General features: G+C 52.5%; 1 protein-coding gene across 13 annotated transcripts in view; it reads right to left on the bottom strand.

The window, feature by feature from the left end:
* Positions 1–19,109, bottom strand: part of EP400 (E1A binding protein p400) — a 97,868-nt gene that overhangs the window by 70,633 nt on the left and 8,126 nt on the right. For 7 of the 13 annotated variants that reach the window (XM_059140599.1, XM_059140588.1, XM_059140592.1 and 4 more), the window contains exons 2-6: positions 17,267–17,416; positions 12,611–13,959; positions 10,957–11,067; positions 1,849–1,939; positions 388–495 (exon numbers count right to left, since the gene is read on the bottom strand). In XM_059140599.1, the coding sequence (XP_058996582.1) occupies positions 388–495; positions 1,849–1,939; positions 10,957–11,067; positions 12,611–13,924 (1,624 nt within the window). In that variant the 5' untranslated portion in view covers positions 13,925–13,959; positions 17,267–17,416. The remainder of the gene's footprint in view (positions 1–387; positions 496–1,848; positions 1,940–10,956; positions 11,068–12,610; positions 13,960–17,266; positions 17,417–19,109) is intronic. The other 6 variants (XM_059140594.1, XM_059140600.1, XM_059140601.1 and 3 more) reach the window with 3 other exon arrangements.

Here is a 19,109-nt window from a genome sequence, read left to right as displayed (position 1 = left end):
CACTGGTACAAACGTCTGTTACATACCTCTAGTGTCATAAACGAGCCCACAAAGAAGGAAAGAAAGGTGCTTGAGCCCTGCAAGCTAGCCCCAAGCCGAGCAGGCACGGTAACCAGTGCCCCGACCACAGAAGCAACCAAGGAGTGTGCTGGCGTGCGAGGGGCAGGATCCCAAGGAGGAAGAGAGGCAGGGCTCCCTCAGGGAGAGGGCCTGCCTGCACTGGCCCTTGCCCTCACCCGCACCAGAGCTCAGAGCCGTGTCCCAGCCCCAGGAACCACGTCCGTGGCACGGCTGCGACCGCATGAGTCCCACCAGACGCCAGGCCACGAGGCCTCTCCGCTGCACGCACTCTGAGCGGGAATAGCCAGTGCGGCCACCGGGCCTTACCTTGAGCCGTGGGCATGAGCTGCTGAAGAGGAACCCCTGCGTTTGCCCCCGGATGCTGGAAAACTGGCCCCTGGTGGCCCACTTCAAGCCGAGGCCGCTTAGACGGCTCTAGAATAAGTTTCAGAAAAGGTGTGATTCGATGTAAAAACAACACAACAGATGTAGAAAAAACATGTGTCAGGGTTTTTTTTAATAATCTTTGAACAGGGAGGCCCTTTGGCCCTTCCATATGTGAACCAAAATCCACAAGCCAGAAAAGCTAAGGTCAATGAATATAAGTTCTTTCCATTAAAACTTCACAAGTGTAAGAAGCAGCCTCATACAAAAGCAAGGGCGGATGGCACCCCAGGAGACCACGGTGTGCACAGCACGCACATGCGCGAGAGGCTGGCGGGGCCACCATGCAGAAAGCTCTTCCACGTTCATGGGAGAGGTGCCAGCGACCAGACACACAGAACCGGTGAAGAGCAAAAAGGGCCCAGCAGAGGCAGAGTCACACCAGGTTAACAACACGGCAAGGACCAAGCAGCCGCATCAAAACTGAAGAGCTCCACAGCACACCAGATGAGCCGTGCTCCCCCCGCAGAGCAACAAAGACCAGAGGAGTGATCGTGCTCCACCCACTGGCCACAACGTGAGAGCACCAGACACTGGAGACGGGACTGCAGAAAGGCCGGCCCTTCTGAGGACCACGTGCATTCCCGTGTGGTCTGACCAAGCACTTTCATTCCCAGGAGCTTCTCCCTTAGATACAGTGACAAATGTGTCAAAAAATAAATAAAATCTGGGTTCAGTGTTCAGAGAAAGGAGGCTATGGAGAGGAACGCTACCACGGATGTGCAGACGGCCGGAGCCCCACGCGCCGGAGGAAGGCACGGCCATCGGAAAGAGTGTGGTCCGGGGTGGCCGAGGCGGCCTGGGAAATAACTGCTGGCGACCAAACAGGGCACAGCGAGCGCACCCACACCCCCTCGGGACGACCACGGGCGACCACGCGAGTGTGCGGGCAGCAGGTCCGGCGTGCACACAGACGGCGGCGGCAGTGAGCTCTGTGGTGGGGCACAGGGAAGGAACACCAAAGCAGAGGGACACCTGCCTCACAGCTTCCTTGACTGCCCAAATCTTTCACAAAACACATGTGTTTTTATAATTCGAAAAAAAATTTAGTTTACAAAAAAGCGACTGACAACTTGAAAAAGAAGGCAGTTTTACCCTCAATCCTATCATGAGGACTAAGGGCTTGCCAGCGCACATAAACCCGAAATGGAACCTCCCGAACTCAGTGGGCAAACTTCTCAGTACACACCCATGCAGCCACACAGATGCTCTCTTCAGCCAATCAGCACAAACAAATTACTCTCAAAGTAGAAAGAAAGTCACCAAAACTAAGCACATCAGCATTCATGCAGCCACTACCCTGTGCGCCCCCTCAGGCCACTCGGGCCGTGCTCTGGGACATACCTGCTGGGGTCCCCGCCTGCTGCCTCTTAAAGGGGTCCGTCTCTGCCACACTCGCGGGCCCCGCCACAAGGGCCCCTGCCAGAGCTTGCTGCTGCAAGAGAAAACGGGCACGTGAGAGTCTGATCGTGTCGGTGCCTTACAAGCACGGTATGAACTAAACTACCGTGATTACAGCACACACTGGCCTCCCTACTCTCTAACTAGAGAAATATTAGCTGCGCAGCACGTGTAATGTAAGTTCTCATATAACACGGAATTTAAAGTTCTAACTTACCTCTGGAAGGGAAAAAAAGGATGTGTTAGATCTTATTCTGGTTTTAAATGGAGTTTCCTATCAGTGCAGACCTACGTTCCCTCAGAAATGAACAGAAACGGCAAAGGACAAGCCCGTGTCAGCAAACACGGGTCCTCAGTCCGACACCTGCGCCTCCGTCAGCCACGCTGCCTGTCATCACTTAACCCCCAAAACACAAAAACTGAAAATCTCTTCCTCCTGGAAAATGACACTAAAACCCTGCCTGACAGACAACACTCTGATAAACTTGGGTCTCCTCAATGGCACTGTGGCCAGCGGGCTCCCTACACAGCTGGGGACGCCGGGTAACGCGCATACAGGCGATGTCCACAGTTGACACGGGGAGCTTCTGGCACAGACGGGAAGTGGCCAAGTCGGGGCGCCCCACGCCTTCACATCTGGGTACCGTCCCCGCCGGGCTGCTGCTTGCTAAGGACGATGTGTACCGAGCCCTTGTCGTGAACACTGTGTTCACGGTCCCACGGGGTCCGCCGTGCTGAACCCAGCACGCTGGACGCCGAAGTCACGCACGCCTACACAAGGCAGTGCCCGGGGGGGGGGCACCCTGCCAGCGCCAGCCACACTACAGGTCGGTGCCAGCGCCAGCCACGCTATGGGGCCTCCCCTGGGGACAGGTGCAGTGACCGGCTGAGGGCAAAGTGGGCGCTGCTACCTACGCTGAGTGAAGACGGAGAGGGGGGAAGAGAGGAGGGAAAGGAGGGAGGAGAGAAGATCTGAACCTCGTGGTGTGTGACAGCGGTGGTCTCTGGATTAGAAATAATTCCTAATTGGGCACTTTTCTAGATCTTCCAAACATCCTACAATGAACATATACTTTTATATCAAAAGAAGCCCTTTCTTTAAATAACAGAAACTGGCAAAAGATTCTACGTCCAGAAATGGCCAAGTGATTCCTATCAGACGAACACGAACTCTGGAGGGTGGGACTGGACGCCTGCGAGGAAGGACAGGAACCAGGAGAGGCTCACAGCTTCCCAGCACTTGGCCTGAGGGCAGGCCCCAGCCCGCGCCATGCGGCCAGCCCAGACCCAGACAGACGCAGCCTCACTGGCCGGAAGACCGCGAGGACGGAGCGCACAGCACCGCAGCAGAGAAGCAGAGTCGGCCCGGGAGATGACTGCACACGGGGAGGCCCCGAGTCCCTGGTGTCCAGCTGCCTCCTACAGCAGGCACACACGGACTCCAAGCACAGGCCAAGGAAAGCACGCCGAGCTCTCAGGTGCCCTCAGTCGGGAGAGTTCCAACTCAAGCGCGCTCGCTCCTGAAGCCGAAGCGGGCAATACTGCTCGAAGACCGTAACCGAACCCGGTGTCTGCAACGCCTCGTTCACAGCGTCTGGAGTCTCTCCCAGACACAGAGACGCAGGAAAACCCGAGCCACGCTCACAGCACAGCACACAGGCACAAACCCCACGCCACGTGAACGCCGGGCTCAGCAGCAGGGACCCCAGCGACTTCAAGAAGCCCAAGGACGTAAAGAAAACATACTGCAACGAAGAACACAGGAAAACCGTGACCACAAAGAAGGAACTATCAAGAAAGAGAACCAGACGGAGGTGCCCGAACTGAACAACAAGCTCTCTGGAAGACAAGATTCACTGGAGGGAGGAGTGGGCAGCGGAGGCCCCGAGCTGCAGGCGAGGTGCTGGGAGAAGCGGAGCCGCAGGCCGGGGCGCCCAGGTGCGGCCCGGCCGGGCGCTGGGAAGACAACAGCCAGGCCGAGCCCAGGGGACACACGCCCACGCGGCCCAGTCACCCCCTCAGGGCTGCACAGCCCCCAAAGGGGATGCAAAGTCTTCTCCAAAACGGTGCTGCGGAACGAGGCATCCACAGGAAAAGGCTAAAACACTGGACATTACTGAAATAAAGAACTTGTGCTCATCACAGCCACGGGGCAGGTAGGGGCAGCCTCTCCCTTCCCCCGGCTTCCTGGCTGCCCCTACTCTTGCCGTCAGAATGACTCTGCTTTCTCTTACACTCACTGTCTGGCTGACTATTCTACTGGGAAAGATACTGCAGTGTTTAAACTAAAACCTGAGGGCGCCTGGGTGGCTCAGTCATCAAGTGTCTGCCTTCGGCTCAGGTCATGATTCCGGAGTCCTGGGATCGAGCCCCGCATCAGACTCCCTGCTCCGTGGGGGGCCTGCTTCTCCCTCTGCCTCTCCCCCTGCTCGTGCTCTCTCAATTGCAAAAATAAATAAATAATTCTTTTAAAAATGAGCTTGATTTCAATTAGCAATCATTTATTAGAGTTCTTAAAAAAGAGAGAGAAAACAGAGATTCTCTGATGGGAACTGAACTGAGTGCCCATTTTAAGAGAGCAGCAAAACAGACCTTATCCATAAAAGACAGCGTAGTTTCCGGGGAGTGGAGAAGCTCCACCAGAGAAAGAACAGGTGAGGGCACTGGGGGTGCCGCTCACAAGAGAGACGATCTGCCCCCGAACGGGGAACAAACCGAAGTTACTCAGGATGAGGAAATTGAGGGCAGTCGCGACAGCGGGCAGTCTGCTGGGCGTAAATCTCAGCCCAATTTAAATAAACCCAACTATGAACTAACTGGGCCTGTGGTCGGCAAGTCGGGGCGAGCAGTCGGAGCGGGGACAGGACGCAGGCGGGGAGAGCTCTGGTGCACAGGCCTCACCGCATCTCAGCTCGAGGTTCCACCGGCGCTCTCCCTGGCTCACCGGGCAGGGAAACTGAGGCCAGCACACGCAGAGAAGGCCCTGGCCCTGACTGCACGCCTGTTACCACAAACCAAGCTGCCGACCTCCACCCAGTCTACACCCTCAAGCTTGGAACTATCCACATAAAACAAGGACACACATGTAGGAGCAAGACAGCAGCAGCAGGGGCGTCTGGTAGCTCGGCGAAGCCTCTGCCTTCGGCTCAGGCCATGATCTCAGGGTGCTGGGGTCACAGCCCACGTCCGGCTCTCTGCTCAGATGACAGCCTGCGTCTCCCTCTGACCTTCTCCACTGCTACTTCTCTCTCTCTCTCTCAAATAAATAAAATCTTTTAAAAAAAACAAAAGCTAGCAATAGTGGGGTAAGGTCACAGAGCTACCCTTTCCGTCTCCTCTAGCACGGTAAGGACAGAGAAACCATCTCCAGTGAGGACGGCTGTTTAAAATCTAAATAACAAGGGGACACCAGGGTGGCTCCGTCATTAAGCGGCTGCCTTTGGCTCAGGTCATGACCCTGGGGTCCTGGGATCGGGAGCCTGCTTCCCCCTCTCTTTCTACCGCGCCCACTCTCTCCTGGGATGGAGCCTAAGTCAGGCTCCACGCTCAGCGGGGAGTCTGCTGGAGATTCTCTCTCCCCTGGCCCTCCCACTAGTACTCTCGCTCTCAAATCGTTGAACACAATAAAAATACAATCAGAGCAACGCTTGTGCTGCTCAGGCTCGTGCCTCACAGAGCCTGGGCGCGTGAGCGTCTGCACTGTGCTGACCTACACACTCAGCTCCTCACACCATGTCCTCTGCCTCTGCTTCCTAGACAACTCCCCCCACACCCTTCTGCTCCACACGGTGTGGCCAAGCCGCACAGGCAGCCACGCGTGTCAGCACTGAGGCACCACCTCCTTCCCTACTGACGGCTCCCACTGACGTTGCTCTGTACAAACGTGCACGATCCGCTGACCTGTCCTCCCTGCCAGCGGACACTCGGTTCTTACCAGCTGGACGCTCTTACAACCAGGGCCACTAGGAATACCGTTATACCTGGATTCTGGCAGACACCCTCAAGAATTTCTTACAGCACACTTCTAGGACATATGGTCTGCCTGTGCTCACCTCTTCCAGGTCAGGCAAAATGTTTCCAAACATCCGTGCTACCCTCTCGTCAAAAGTAGATGAGAATCCCACTGACCCACAACAGCAGATTCTGTCCGGTTTAATTTCTGGTGATCTGGTGAGCATGACGTCAAGTCACAGCGGTTTAACCTGTGTCACCATGGAGGCCACACGTTTCATAACCTGACAGGTACCTCTTGCCTTCCGCTGTCCCACTGTCCTTAGGCAAATACTTACGGATGTGCTCTAGAAACACAGTAACGTGTGACACTCCACGAAGCATTAACAAGAAAGACGCCCAGCTTATTCAAGTTCTCACAATCTCAAATGCCACAGGTCTTAGCTTCAGTCACTCAAACTCATCACGAGAAGCACCTAAATATCAGGTTCAAATTACGCCTCCCCACCAAAGTGGATGGGCCCCTTGCAGAAAGGACTGATTCTAGGCCAGAGGAAGGAAAACACAAGATGAACCTTAGTGTGTGCCAGCAAGGAAGGGCTCAGAGAGTGACCAGGACACGTCAACCGTGCAGGAGGCCGAGCATGAAGGGCTCCATCAGGACAAAACACACAGTAACAGAAGGGCCCCGGGCAGCAGATGACAAAGGGCACAGAGACCTGAGCGGAGTGGTTAGACCAGCAGCTGACAAATTCCACAAGCCGAAACACAGATCTGTGCCTTCCCTGCCAATAAATTACACCTCAATGTGATCGAACTCACCTTCTTTACAGACCCAGGAAGAAAAAAAACCACATGATCATGCAAATAGATATAAAAATACCACTTGACAAAATTCAATATCCATTCGTGATCAATACTAGAAATAAAGAAATCTCCTTCACCTGGTAATGGACATCCACAGAATCTACAGCTACTATCACACCTGATGGCGAAACACTAAATATTTTCCCCAAAACATCAGGAAGAAGGTAAGAATAAGTATTCTTATTCACTGCAAAAGCCTGATGGACCACTCCGCTGAGCAAATCTGGAAGTCCTCGCCAGGACAATAAGGCAAAAAAATAAAAACACATAAAAGGCACATAAACAGGAAAAAAAAAATAAATCTTGCTTTTCTTGGCTTTCCCTATGTAGAAAATCCCAGGGAATCTACAACAAAGCTCCTAAAACTGACAGACAAGTTTAGCAAGGCTACAGTACAGGTTCAAATAATCACCCGCATTCCTACACATCTGCAGTGAACGTCTCAATTTTTTTTAACAACCACATACAATACCACAGAAACACTGGAAACACCTGAGTACAAATCTAACAAAATATGTACAGAAGGGGCATGCTGAAAACTACATAAAACGCTGATGAAACAAATCAAAAATGACCAAAACAAAGGGCGAGATATGGCATATTCCTGGACGGGAAGACTCAGTACTGTCAAGGTATCACTCCTTCCCATAGTGGTCAACAGATTCAACATAATCCAAATCCAAATTCTGCAGATATCCACAGAGCAGATTCTAAAATCTCTATGAAAATAGAAAGGAACTAGAGTGACCAAAATCATTTAAAAAGAAGAAGAAGAAGAAGAAAAGAAAAACGTTGGACTCACACTGATTTCAAGACTTACTACAAAGCTACCGTGGCCCAGACCATGTGGCATTAGCAAGACACAAAGATGAAGGGAATCCCAGAGAGTCTAGAAAGAGACCCACAAGCCAGGAATCCGCTCATTTTCAGCAGCGAGGCAAGGTCAGCGTACGGAAACAGAGCGGTCTTGTCAAGACACATTGCTGGAACAAGCAGAAATCAACAAGCAGAAGAGCGATCTTTCACGTAATACAGAACCTGCCTCAAAGGGGATCGTGGACATAAGTGTGAAACTCAGAACCATACAACTTCCAGGAAAAAATACAGGGTTCTGTGACCTCGGGCTGAGCCAGGAGTTCTAAGGATGACAAAAGCATAATCTATAAAACCAACAAAATGATAAAACAGACTGCACCAAAACCTAAAACTTCTGCTCTGGAAAACAGTAAAACAGAGAGAAAGATAAGCTTCAGAATGGCAGAAAAACATCTGCAAATCTCTATCTGACAGGGAACCTGCATTCACATCACACAAAGAATTCTCAAATCGAACAGCGACACGCAGGAGTCCGACCTTCCCCAGGACGACTCACCGACAACCCTGCAGGCTGGGGCTACCACCGGAGAGGAGCAGGCAGGACGCACCAGGGCCTCCCCGCCGCTGGGGGCAGCAGAGCGCAGAAGGGCACAGCCAGGGAGTCTTTGCAGTTTTTTAGAAAACTCGGGGGAGCCTGGGTGGCTCAGTGGGTTAAGCCGCTGCCTTCGGCTCGGGTCATGATCCCAGGGTCCTGGGATCGAGTCCCGCATCGGGCTCTCTGCTCAGCGGGGAGCCTGCTTCCTCCTCTCTCTGCCTGCCTCTCTGCCTACTTGGGATCTCCATGTCAAATAGATAAATAAATAAGAAAAGAAAAGAAAACTCGAACCTATACAAGCCCACAATCTGCTGCCAAGTCTGAATCTGAATGAAACAAAGGCCTAGGTTCACACACACAAAACTCTCTGTGAGCACCGAGGCAGCTTTACTCCTAAGTAAACAATCCAACTGCCCTTCAACGGGTGCGTGACGAGACAAAGCGGGGACACCCCTGTCCCCAGACACAGACGACTGGTAAATGGCACAGCGTGGCCACTCAGCGACAGAAGACACGGGCAGTCTGACTTCATCCAGGTTTCGTTCATTCTGGAAAAGGCAAAATCACAGAGGCAGGGGGCACAGATTCTGGGAGGGTGATGGAGCTCTGCTTCTGGACCACCACGGTGGCTACACAACTCTGTGGGTTTGGCACAACTCAACAGAACCACAAACAAAAAAAGAGTGAGTTTTACCGAATTCAGTAAGTCTAAATAAATAAATACTATTAGTGACATAACCTAATGACTGAAATAAAAATCCACACATGAACATGTAAACGGAAGAAAAAGGAAAGCGCACCGTTCACAGCAGAGTGCCGACCGATCGATGCATTAGGGACAACGGAGCTAGAAAATCCATTCTGCAATCCTGAAGGTGAAAACGGATTCTGGCCAGATGGCAGAATTAGTGGCTGAAAGTTTAATGAGATACAGGATATTTAACTGAGTCTCAAAGTATCTTCCCCAGATTATTTATCATTTACCAAAGAAAAACTAAGAACCTTCCATTGCAAAAGCCTGACGGACACCAGCCCCACCGAGCGGTCAGAGTGCAAGTCACCAGTCCTAAGATTGCTGACCTCATGGCCTCCTAACACGGGAGCATGAGCTGCACACAGCGTCACTTCTGGGTTTTCCTCTCAAAGATACATGGCCCAAGTCAGACACAAGGGAGCAGCAGGCAATCCAGTATCAAAGATTCTACCAAACAAGTAGCCTCAACTCAAAAATGTAAAAGTCATGAAAGACTGAGGAGCCAGGCTGGATTAAAGAAGACCAAGGAGGGGGCGCCTGGGGGGCTCAGTGGGTTAATCCTCTGCTTTCGGCTGAGGTCATGAACCCAGGGTTCTGGGATCAAGCCTCGAATCGGGCTCGCTGCTCCGTGGAGAGCCTGCTTCCCCCTCTCTCCCTGCCTGCCTCTCTGCCTACTTGTAATCTCTGCCTGTCACATAAATAAATAAAATCTTAAAAAAAAGACGACCGAGGAGGCATGACAACTACACCCAACGCCCAACAGGCGACCCCAGCCTAGGGTAAAACCACCAGGGCCAAGCCTTGAACAAGCCGGGTTTGAACTGCACAGGTCCACTCACACACAGATTTTTTCCTATACACAACAGTAAGTGTATTTTCTCTTCTTCCTTGTGATTTCCTTCTCGCCAGCTTACTTTACAAGAAGAATACAATATATAAAACAAATTAACAGACAAAATACATGCTAATCAACTATGTTATCTGTAAGGCTTCCTTCCAGTCAACAGCAGGCTAACAGCTGTTCAGTTTTTGGGGAGTCAAGAGTTGTATGTGACGTTGCACTGTGCGGGGACAGTGCCCCTGCCCTGTGTAAGGGTCCACTCTGTCAAGGACACCAACAGGTCAAGACACAAAAACCACATATGAGCTTTGGCTTAGTCGTGGTCCTGGTGTGACCCGGACCGCGTCAGGTAAGAGAACATTCTCACCTAAGGCACACGGGGCATCAGGCTTAAAAGTGCGTGACGTGGGATCCGCAACAGCCTGTCGCCGATTCGGTGGAGACACGTGTGTCTACACGTGCACCAGAGTGAAAACAAAAGAGGCTGGCAAAGCGGACACATGCGGTAACCCGGGTAAGAGCACAAAGGAGTTCTTCGGAAAACTGGTTTTGCAACTTTCACATGTGTTAGAAATTACAGCAAAATTAAAAATAAAAACATTGAAAAAAAAAAAGGTATCACCACGAGATGAAACTAGTCTCCGAAGCCAGACCCATCCATTCCCTCCTGAGAGACCGTGACCTGTCCTTCCAGGGTCTTGGCATCACTGACATAACACTGAACAATTCTGTTTCCAAACAATTAGTGTTACTCAGTCTGTACTCAGTGGACACCCGGGGGGCCTATGGTCCTGACTTCAGCGTTTCTTCCAGCTGCGGAAAATATCAAGTTACCAGCTGCTTAAATCTTTTTTTTCTTGTTCTGTTTTGCACTGTTCTTAAAGATACAGAGAGAAGACACAGGAAAGAACCAACATGTAAAACACAGCACACAAGGAGCCCTGAGCACACATTCAACAGGACTGTAGTAGGTGACATGCATGCGAAGGCTACGACCACGTCACACTCAACACAGAAAAAATAAGAATGCATTAAGATCCGTGTTGTCATTGACTCATGCAACTTAACTTTATCATTTCATATGCAGGAAGTCTTTTAAATTTTTTAAAAATAAGGAATGGGCTCTGGAAAAAAATGCCGGAGAGCAAATAGTAAAATTGAAGGTTAAAATATCTGGATGAAGGAAAGTTTGGGATGAGGCTACATTTGAGAACCATCGAAAAGTACCTGAAGCGGTTGCTGCTGGGATGAAAAAGCAGCAGAAACATTTGGCGGAAGCTGGGTTGCTATAGCAACGGGAGTACCAGTCTGCCCATCCTTTCCTGTCACAACCTTTACCTGAGAGAAAATATTTTGAGAAAAAAAGGCAACATAATTTTTAAGACTGCTCAAAACTTTGTCAGAATTTTACTGCTGATAGCTCAGTGATGTCTGGTGTATAAAAATGGAACGCTTCTGCATGAAATGCTGTAAAAGGACACCGAACTGACTTACGGTGGATTTACAACCTAATGACCTCACTCCAGGGCGCATCACGTGGGAACTCCAACTTGAGCTCAGGTTCTGCGACTTCCCACTACAATCAAGACGACGGCAGGCAGCCTCTGAGCAGCAAGGCTCTCACGCCCACACACGCCATCGGCGTGGCAGCCACCCCCCTGCCCGCCGCATGTGGGTCTCTCTGCGCAGGAAGGTGCAAAAAAGGGAACTCAGGTCTCCTCGTCAGCACCGAGGAGGGGCTGAGCCTCCAGAAAACAGTGTGCACAAACAGAGAGAAAACGGAATTTCACAATTTCGTGGCAACAGAGGTGTAACCCTCAAAATAATATAAACCTTTTGAAAAATAAAAATGATCCTTTCTGGAAAGGGTGTTAAAGAAACACAAAATGGCAAAGCCACACAGATATGTCCATACATCTCAATGAGGACGGCAGAGCAAAGAGACCAGCTTTTGCTCAGCAAAGGCTGATTTCTTTGCAGGAAAAGAGCTGACAGAGTCAAATTACTTTAGCTGTATCGTAAAACAAAATGAGCTGCACCAACATACTGTACACTACACAACACAAAGGCACAAAATACAGTGCGCTACAGCATCCCTCACTATAGCCCTGGTTTGATTCGCTCCTTTTTCAGGAAATACAAGTGGAAGGACCTCGGGAATCCCTATGGTACTGAAAAACCCCACCCGGGGGTGTATAAAGCACCCATTCCAGACACCCCAAAATGTCACTATCTAAAAAAGATCCTATGTCAAATATCACTCAGTAGGTATTTGTACACGTGAGTTTAAAATACCTCAAACCAGAGACTACATCTAAAAATTGAAAAATTCTCAGAGTTTTTGCCACAACAACTGTATTTTCATCAAGAAAACACCACACAGACGTACCTCGTGATGTGGAATCATGACTGATATATGGTAAAAAGCTAGGGACTGAAATGCCTGCTTAAAAACCACATCTGCAGTGTTTTTAACAGTGAACCAGTGGCAGTGAAATGCGAAATCCACACAAGCAGCCAGAAGGGGTCTGCACCTCAAGCCTCAGTGCTAGAGGAGACCCCCCGCCCCAGCTGACCACGGGGCAGGGCCGGGTCGTGCTGGACCAGCCTCAGGACACCAGACGACCTTGTTCTGGATGCTCGGGCCTGGCCCAGCACTGCTCACACAGCTGTCCTGCATCTTCCTCCCAACATCCAGAGCAGCTCCTCCCCTCCAGGCCAGAAAAGAGCAAAACACGTCTTCAATTTCACTCCTGGATCAAAACCTTATGAAACCACGTCCTAGAAGCACCTCAGCCTCGTAGGTTAGGTCTCATTTACAGTTGCCTAGAATCAAATCTGCAAAGCACGGTCCTCTCATTATGAAACTGCTGTTTCTCACCTCATCGTTGATAACCTCAGACTTTTCTTCCTCCTCCTCCTCCTCCTCCTCCTCCTCCTCCAGGTCCAAATCATTCTGCCTAAGATAAGCTTGCAACGGGGCATAATGCTTCTTCTTGAAAGCCAAGAAGTCCATCATGTTCCCTTGAAGGTGTTGCAAGAAGAACAACTCGATCAGGTACTCCTTGAAGGCCTCCTTCAGCGCCTCCATTTCCCGGTAGTGGTAGTCCAGGCACTGCTTCCTCATCTGGGCCAGCTCCTGAGAGGCCGGGGGGATCTCCTCCAACTTCTTGGGGGCCTTCCTCACGCCTGCACTCCCCGCAGAGGTGAGAGGAAGGCTGGAGAGGCCCGGGGGCACTGCAGTCCTGGAGGGGCTGGTGGGGGGCGGCGGGGAGGTCATCCCGAAGGCCGAAGTCCCCCCAAGCCCGACCCCGGGGAGCAGGGGTCTGGTCAGCGGCGGCCCCTGCAGCACCTGCTGCTGCTGGACCAGCTGGCCCTGGATGAGACTGCTGATCTGGGGCGGCAAGCTCGCTGTGGCGATGTGGCCAGGGCTGGCCAGGGGCTGCAGGCCGGCCGCACCCGCGGCCGCGGGGCTCTGGGGCCCCAGGTGGTGGACGGTGCCCCCGGACTGCGTGTGGGGCTGCGACAGTCTCCGCTCTCGGACCGCGATGGGAGCCCCCGCGTGCTGCAGCTGCACCTGGGTGCCCGGGGCCATCTGGGCGAGGCCGGGGCTCTCCTGAAACACAAAGTGCCCACTACTAGATGGGCTCAAGCTCATCTGCCTCACTAACACGCTGGCGTCCACGAAGCCCCCGGTAGGACTGCTGCTGCAGAGGCCCAGACCAGGGCCAGGGGTGCCGGCCCGCACGCTCTGCAGGCCCGGCCCCGGCCCGGCACTGGGCTGGGTGGGACTCTGAGTCTGCACCTGCTGGGACAGTGGTGAGGTGACCTGGATGTACGACGGAGACCCATGCTCAAAGCGCCTCTGCTGGGTGCCAAACTGGAAGCCTGGAGAAGCAGGGCTGGGGAGCGGCAGCGGAGCGAGCGTGATCTGCGGGTTTCCTGCCACCACCGGGCCGACACTCTGCAGGGCGATGTTCACGTTCTGTCCCGTCACGGGGCTCCTATTCATCAGCTGCTGGACTTGGTACCCGGGAGACTGCGGTGCGGACGGGCTGGCCGAAGGCGCGAAGGGCGTGGCAGGGGACTGGGGCGGGTTTGAGTGGGCCTGCTGTTCCTCGCCTTCGCTGGGGGCGAAGGCCCTGGACCGCTGCAGCTGGTGCTGGACACTCTGCGGGCCGCTGCCATGGTGCATTATCGCCCCTCTCTTTAATCCAACTTAATGTTCTCCTGAAAAATGAAAGTTAAAATCAAGTTACTGGAAGACAAACGTAAGCATCCGATCAGCACTTGGCGCGAGATTCATTCAGCAGCCCTGGGGAGAGCGTGAAGGTCCGTGCCGGCCGGCGCCTGACGCCCATGAGTCCTGTGAATTCTCATCGAGCCATGGAAGAGACAGCAGTGGAGATGATGCCCCTCGACACCGATGAGGGACAGGTCCTTCCAGGTCACTGCTGGGACCCGGAGGTGGGTCATCCCAGCCAGCTACTGTGGAAGGTAACCAGCATTGCTAGCTCAAGGCCAAGTACAACCTGAACTCAGCACTGGCACTCGTGACTGGCATGTTTCTTCCCAGAAGCCTTCCCCCAGCCTAGTGGTCCCTCTCCATTCCCACGGGCAGTGGGGCTGTCTGCCTGTCTGCCCCGGGGAAGGGACAGCACCCTGTTCGCCGCCCAGGAGGCAGTCAGTGACTGCTGCCCAACACAAGCCAGGCTGCATGCTGCCATCACCCCATCACCAGGGCAGAACACCCCACCAAGCCCGGGGCTACAGCAACTGAAAACACAGAGAAAGCAGTGCGTGTCAGACCCTAAGCTCCTGAGGGAAAGGGCCCGGCCTGGGCACCAAAGCCTCACCTAAACCCACAGTAGGAGCCAGAACCAAACGGGAAGGCACCTTGACTTCAGAGAGAGAGAAGAAACACGGCCAGGACTTGGGCTCATGCTCTCGGAGAGGCTCCCTCCGAGGTCTGCAAACTCCCTGAGCGGGTACCATAGCTTCCAGAGGCTCCTAGCCCAAACACTGCTTTGTGCAGAGGACTACACAAGTGCTGGGGAGTGGAAGACATGCACTGGGGGTCAGCCCTGAGAACAGGGCTAAGCAGCAGGAAGCCAGTTATGACCCTAGAACATTCCCAGGTCAGACCTAGCTAGAATCTCAATGTCTGTGAAGGAGATGACCCACTGGGGACACGATGTCCCCTACAGCCCCCTCTGGCTGTCTGCCCCCCACTGAGGCAGGATCAAAGGGACAGAAATATCCACCATTGGAAATTATCAAGTCAATTCTGACACACCTAGCTCCCCATGTCTTGGTGTTCCTCCCACCCTGCCCCCAAAACAAGCAAGAGGGCCGGCCCTGTCATCCTCGGGGCATCAGGACCGATCTATCTCACAGAATCAGGGGTTAAAAACATCAGAAACCAGGGGCGCCTGGGTGGCTCAGTGGGTTAGGCCTCTGTCTTCGGCTCAGGTCATGATCCCAGGGTCCTGGGATCGAGCCCCACATCGGGCTCTCTGCTCCTTGGGGAGCCTGCTTCCTCCTCTCTCTCTCTGCCTGCCTCTCTGCCTACTTGTAATCTCTGTCAAATAAATGGATAAAATCTTTAAAAAAAAAAAAAAAATCAGAAACCAGAAGTTACCAACATTACAATGCAAAAATACATAAACACATGGACAGACACCCGGGCCCCTGGCTGAACTAGATGGATACACGGAACCAGAAGCTATAGAATGTAGCTTCCCCAGTAAAGCCTGGGGAAACACAAAAATCAGTGCCTAGTTAAGCAGCAGGAAAGGGGCTTTTGGCCCTGAAGACAGAGTCCCAAGATCCCAGGGAAGCTACAGCACACACATCACAGCAGGAAGTCGGGAGGAACGGCTGCCCTGAGCAGCTCCCCGCGGTGGGTGGCTCAGGCCCAGGCACGCCTGCCCGCTGCCTTCAAAAACGTTTCTGGGGCGCCTGGGTGGCTCAGTGGGTTGAGCTGCTGCCTTCGGCTCAGGTCATGATCTCAGGGTCCTGGGATTGAGCCCCGCATCGGGCTCTCTGCTCAGCAGGAAGCCTGCTTCCTCCTCTCTCTCTGCCTGCCTCTCTGCCTACTTGTGATCTCTGTCTGTCAAATAAATAAATAAAATCTTTAATAAAAAAAAAACACGTTTCTGTTCCTGCGTCTTGTGCACAAGCGCCGTGAGGAGACGTGTGTGGAACTGGCACAAAAACAGAACGCACATGACAGACAGACATGAGGGCGCATTTCGGGTTATTTCCTCTGGATACATTCCCAGAACATCAAAGGTGAGCAAGGAGAGAGAGCAAAGGCCAGAAACCAGCTCTCCCATTTAAAACAATTCACAAGATCAGGAGAAGGTAAGACTTGGGATAAATATGGCACAACCACTGACAGAGTGAAAATCCTATTTAAATTCCCACCACAAATCATTCACCAAAATAAAGCAGCATCTTACAAGGTGACATCCAAGCTTTATACCAATTATAGAAATGACAAAACAGGGCGCCTGGGTGGCTCAGTGGATTAAGCCTCTGTCTTTGGCTCAGGTCATGATCTCAGGGTCCTGGGATCGAGCCCCACATCGGGCTCTCTGCGTAGCAGGGAGCTGCTTCCTCCTCTCTCTCTCTCTCTCTCTCTCTGCCTGCCTCTCTGCCTACTTGTGATCTCTGTCTGTCAAATAAATAAATAAATAAAATCTTTAAAAAAAAAAAAAAAAAAGAAATGACAAAACAGAAATAGGTAAAGAATACAAAAATGAATACTTTCTAAAGCTCTGAAGGGAATTCAAGTTCCTAAACTTAAAACAGTAAAGTTGTATCTGAAAAGACAGATGGATTTGAAGACACGCAAAATTTAACAATGTTTAAGACTTGACAGTAACTCATCAAGCTCAGGAGAATGTGGGGCGGTCGGGACAGGGCGAGCACGCGCACACGCAGGCTGAGCATCACTGCAGTCCCCAGAAAAGCGAAGTGAGAGACAGTTTCCCGGGAAGAAAGCATCTACTGAACCAGCGTGAAGGAAAGCGTCCAACCTCACCGCTAACAAGCGCCACACAGACTGAGTGAGACTCTCCCAGATCCGCTTTGCCAAGACACTGCATCACGCAGCTGGCATCCTGCCAACCCCGCTAAGGGGGTGTGGGAGGCAGACGGGGACACGGAGCAGAGATCTCCAAGGGCTCAGAGCCCCGAACATGCCTGGCGGGGTGGGCAACAGGGCTGGAAAAGCAGACGTGACCCCATCTCACCCATGACCTTTGACCTACTCCTACTCTCTCTGGAAATCTCTCCTGAGGAAATTCACTCACATATTTTTTTAAATTGTGCATAAAAATGTGCATTGCAGAGTGAAAGTAACCAGAAACACCCAGTGTCCAGGTTCTAGACAGAGACTCTAATAAAAATGAAACACGTACAGACAAATTAAGTGGAAAAAGCAGGATACCAATTATGGGACATAACCTCTGCTGCGTTAATGACGTGCATTCAAGAGCTGCCCGGTGAAACATGAAAACTGAATACTGACCTTCACCCGGCGACGGGACACAACACCGGAGCAGCCTCGGCGATGTAAGGACAGAATCGACAGACCCACACCACGACGAGTCTTGAGATGCCAGGGGCAGAGACAGACCCAAGGGTCACGCAGCGCCAGTCACGGACGCGACATGATATTCTGCAACAGGCGACAGGGACAAAGATCAGACAGATCCCGAGGGCTGAGGGTGGGCGAGGGGCAGACCCGAGAGGAGCAGGAGGGAATCTGAGGGTGCGCACCCGCTTCTCCAGCCGGTTCCGGAGGATGGTTACAAGTGTTTGTCCAACATCACGGAGCCACACACTAAAGCCTGAACTTTGCTACATAGAAACTATACCTCACCCTTGTAAAAAAATGGATCCTGACCTCATTAATCTTATAGCCAAGTTAGAAAAACAAGTGCATTCGACATAGATATAAAGACACTACTTATCTTTTTTTTTTAGTTAAGTTTCATTTTATTTTTTTTTAAAGATTTTATTTATTTGACAGACAGAGATCACAAGTAGGCAGAGAGGCAGGCAGAGAGAGAGGGAAGCAGGCTCCCCGCTGAGCAGAGAGCCTGATGCGGGGCTCGATCCCAGGACCCTGGGATCATGACCTGAGCCGAAGGCAGAGGCTTTAACCCACTGAGCCACCCAGGCGCCCCAAGACACTACTTATCTAAAGCAGCATTCCCCAAAAATGTGCCACGGTTAGCCCAATGGAGAGGAAAACTACCACCAATGGCAAAACAACTTCTGTTTGTAGTAGCTGTTTCTACTTTGGAGGTCCATCGGGAGGACGGGGAGCCACATTCAGCTCGCCGCCCCGCAGGGGTGCTGCTTGGGACAAGGCGGAAATCAGCAGCTCGAGGGCAAGGCAGTTGCGGGGGGGGGGGGGGGGGGGCAGGGCGCGACCCCCTCGGTCACCGCACGCAGCACTCACCAGTGCCGCTGGCAGGATGCTGGCCACAGGCCCACCCTCTCGGCCCGCTGTTGCCGTCAGGGTGACCACAACAACATAAACAGGCACAACCAAACATCTGGAAAATGCCACTCTAAGGAACACTGCCTGGGCCCTGTTGTCAGTGTAGGGCAGGGGCCCCCTGGCCAGAACCAGTGACCGAGTCCGAGAGACTGCAGACTTACAGCAGCTGCTCCCGGCCCCTGCTGAAGCCTGGAACTCCTCCCGCTGCCCACCTTCCACTCCCAGCCTCCCGTGTGGGAGCGCCAGAGTCCGGGCCGCTGGACCTCCCCTTGAACAAGGAGGCAGCTCGGGCCACGAGCCTGGCTCCCTTCCCAAACTCACCTCCTTCTCTGTCCCCACGTTTTCCCAGAGCAGCCAGGCAATCCCCCCTGCTTCAGGCAGTTCTGCAATACTGTCACCACGGTCATGGTGCACCCCCTAGGCCAAAGCCAGGGCCCAGGCACCGCTCATCACACAGGCAGCACAGCTGTTACTGCAAGGAAGTACTTCTGCCCCTCCGTGACACACACCCTCTATGTCCAGCACACAGAGCATGAGCCAAAGAGCCCGCTGCGAGCTGTGAGCAAACACCCAACTGCACACACGGAGGGGTCAGAGAACGTCCAGCTTGCTAAAAATAAGGACGGGGTGCCTCGTTGGCTCAGTCAGTGAAGCACCTGCACTTGGCTCAGGTCATGATCTCGGGGTTCTGGGACTGAGCCCCATATCAGACTCCCTACTCAGCAGAGAGCCCGTCTCTCCGTCTCCCTCTGCCATTCTGTCTACTTGTGCTCTGTCAAATTAATAAATAAAATCTTTTAAAAAATAAATAAAAGTAAAGACCAGTCCATGGCTCCAAATGCATAAGTCAGAGCCTAGACTT

The sequence above is a fragment of the Mustela lutreola genome, chromosome 11 (genome assembly GCF_030435805.1).
Source record: "Mustela lutreola isolate mMusLut2 chromosome 11, mMusLut2.pri, whole genome shotgun sequence".
Lineage (NCBI taxonomy): Eukaryota > Metazoa > Chordata > Mammalia > Carnivora > Mustelidae > Mustela > Mustela lutreola.
This window is presented reverse-complemented; position numbering and strand designations above follow the sequence as displayed.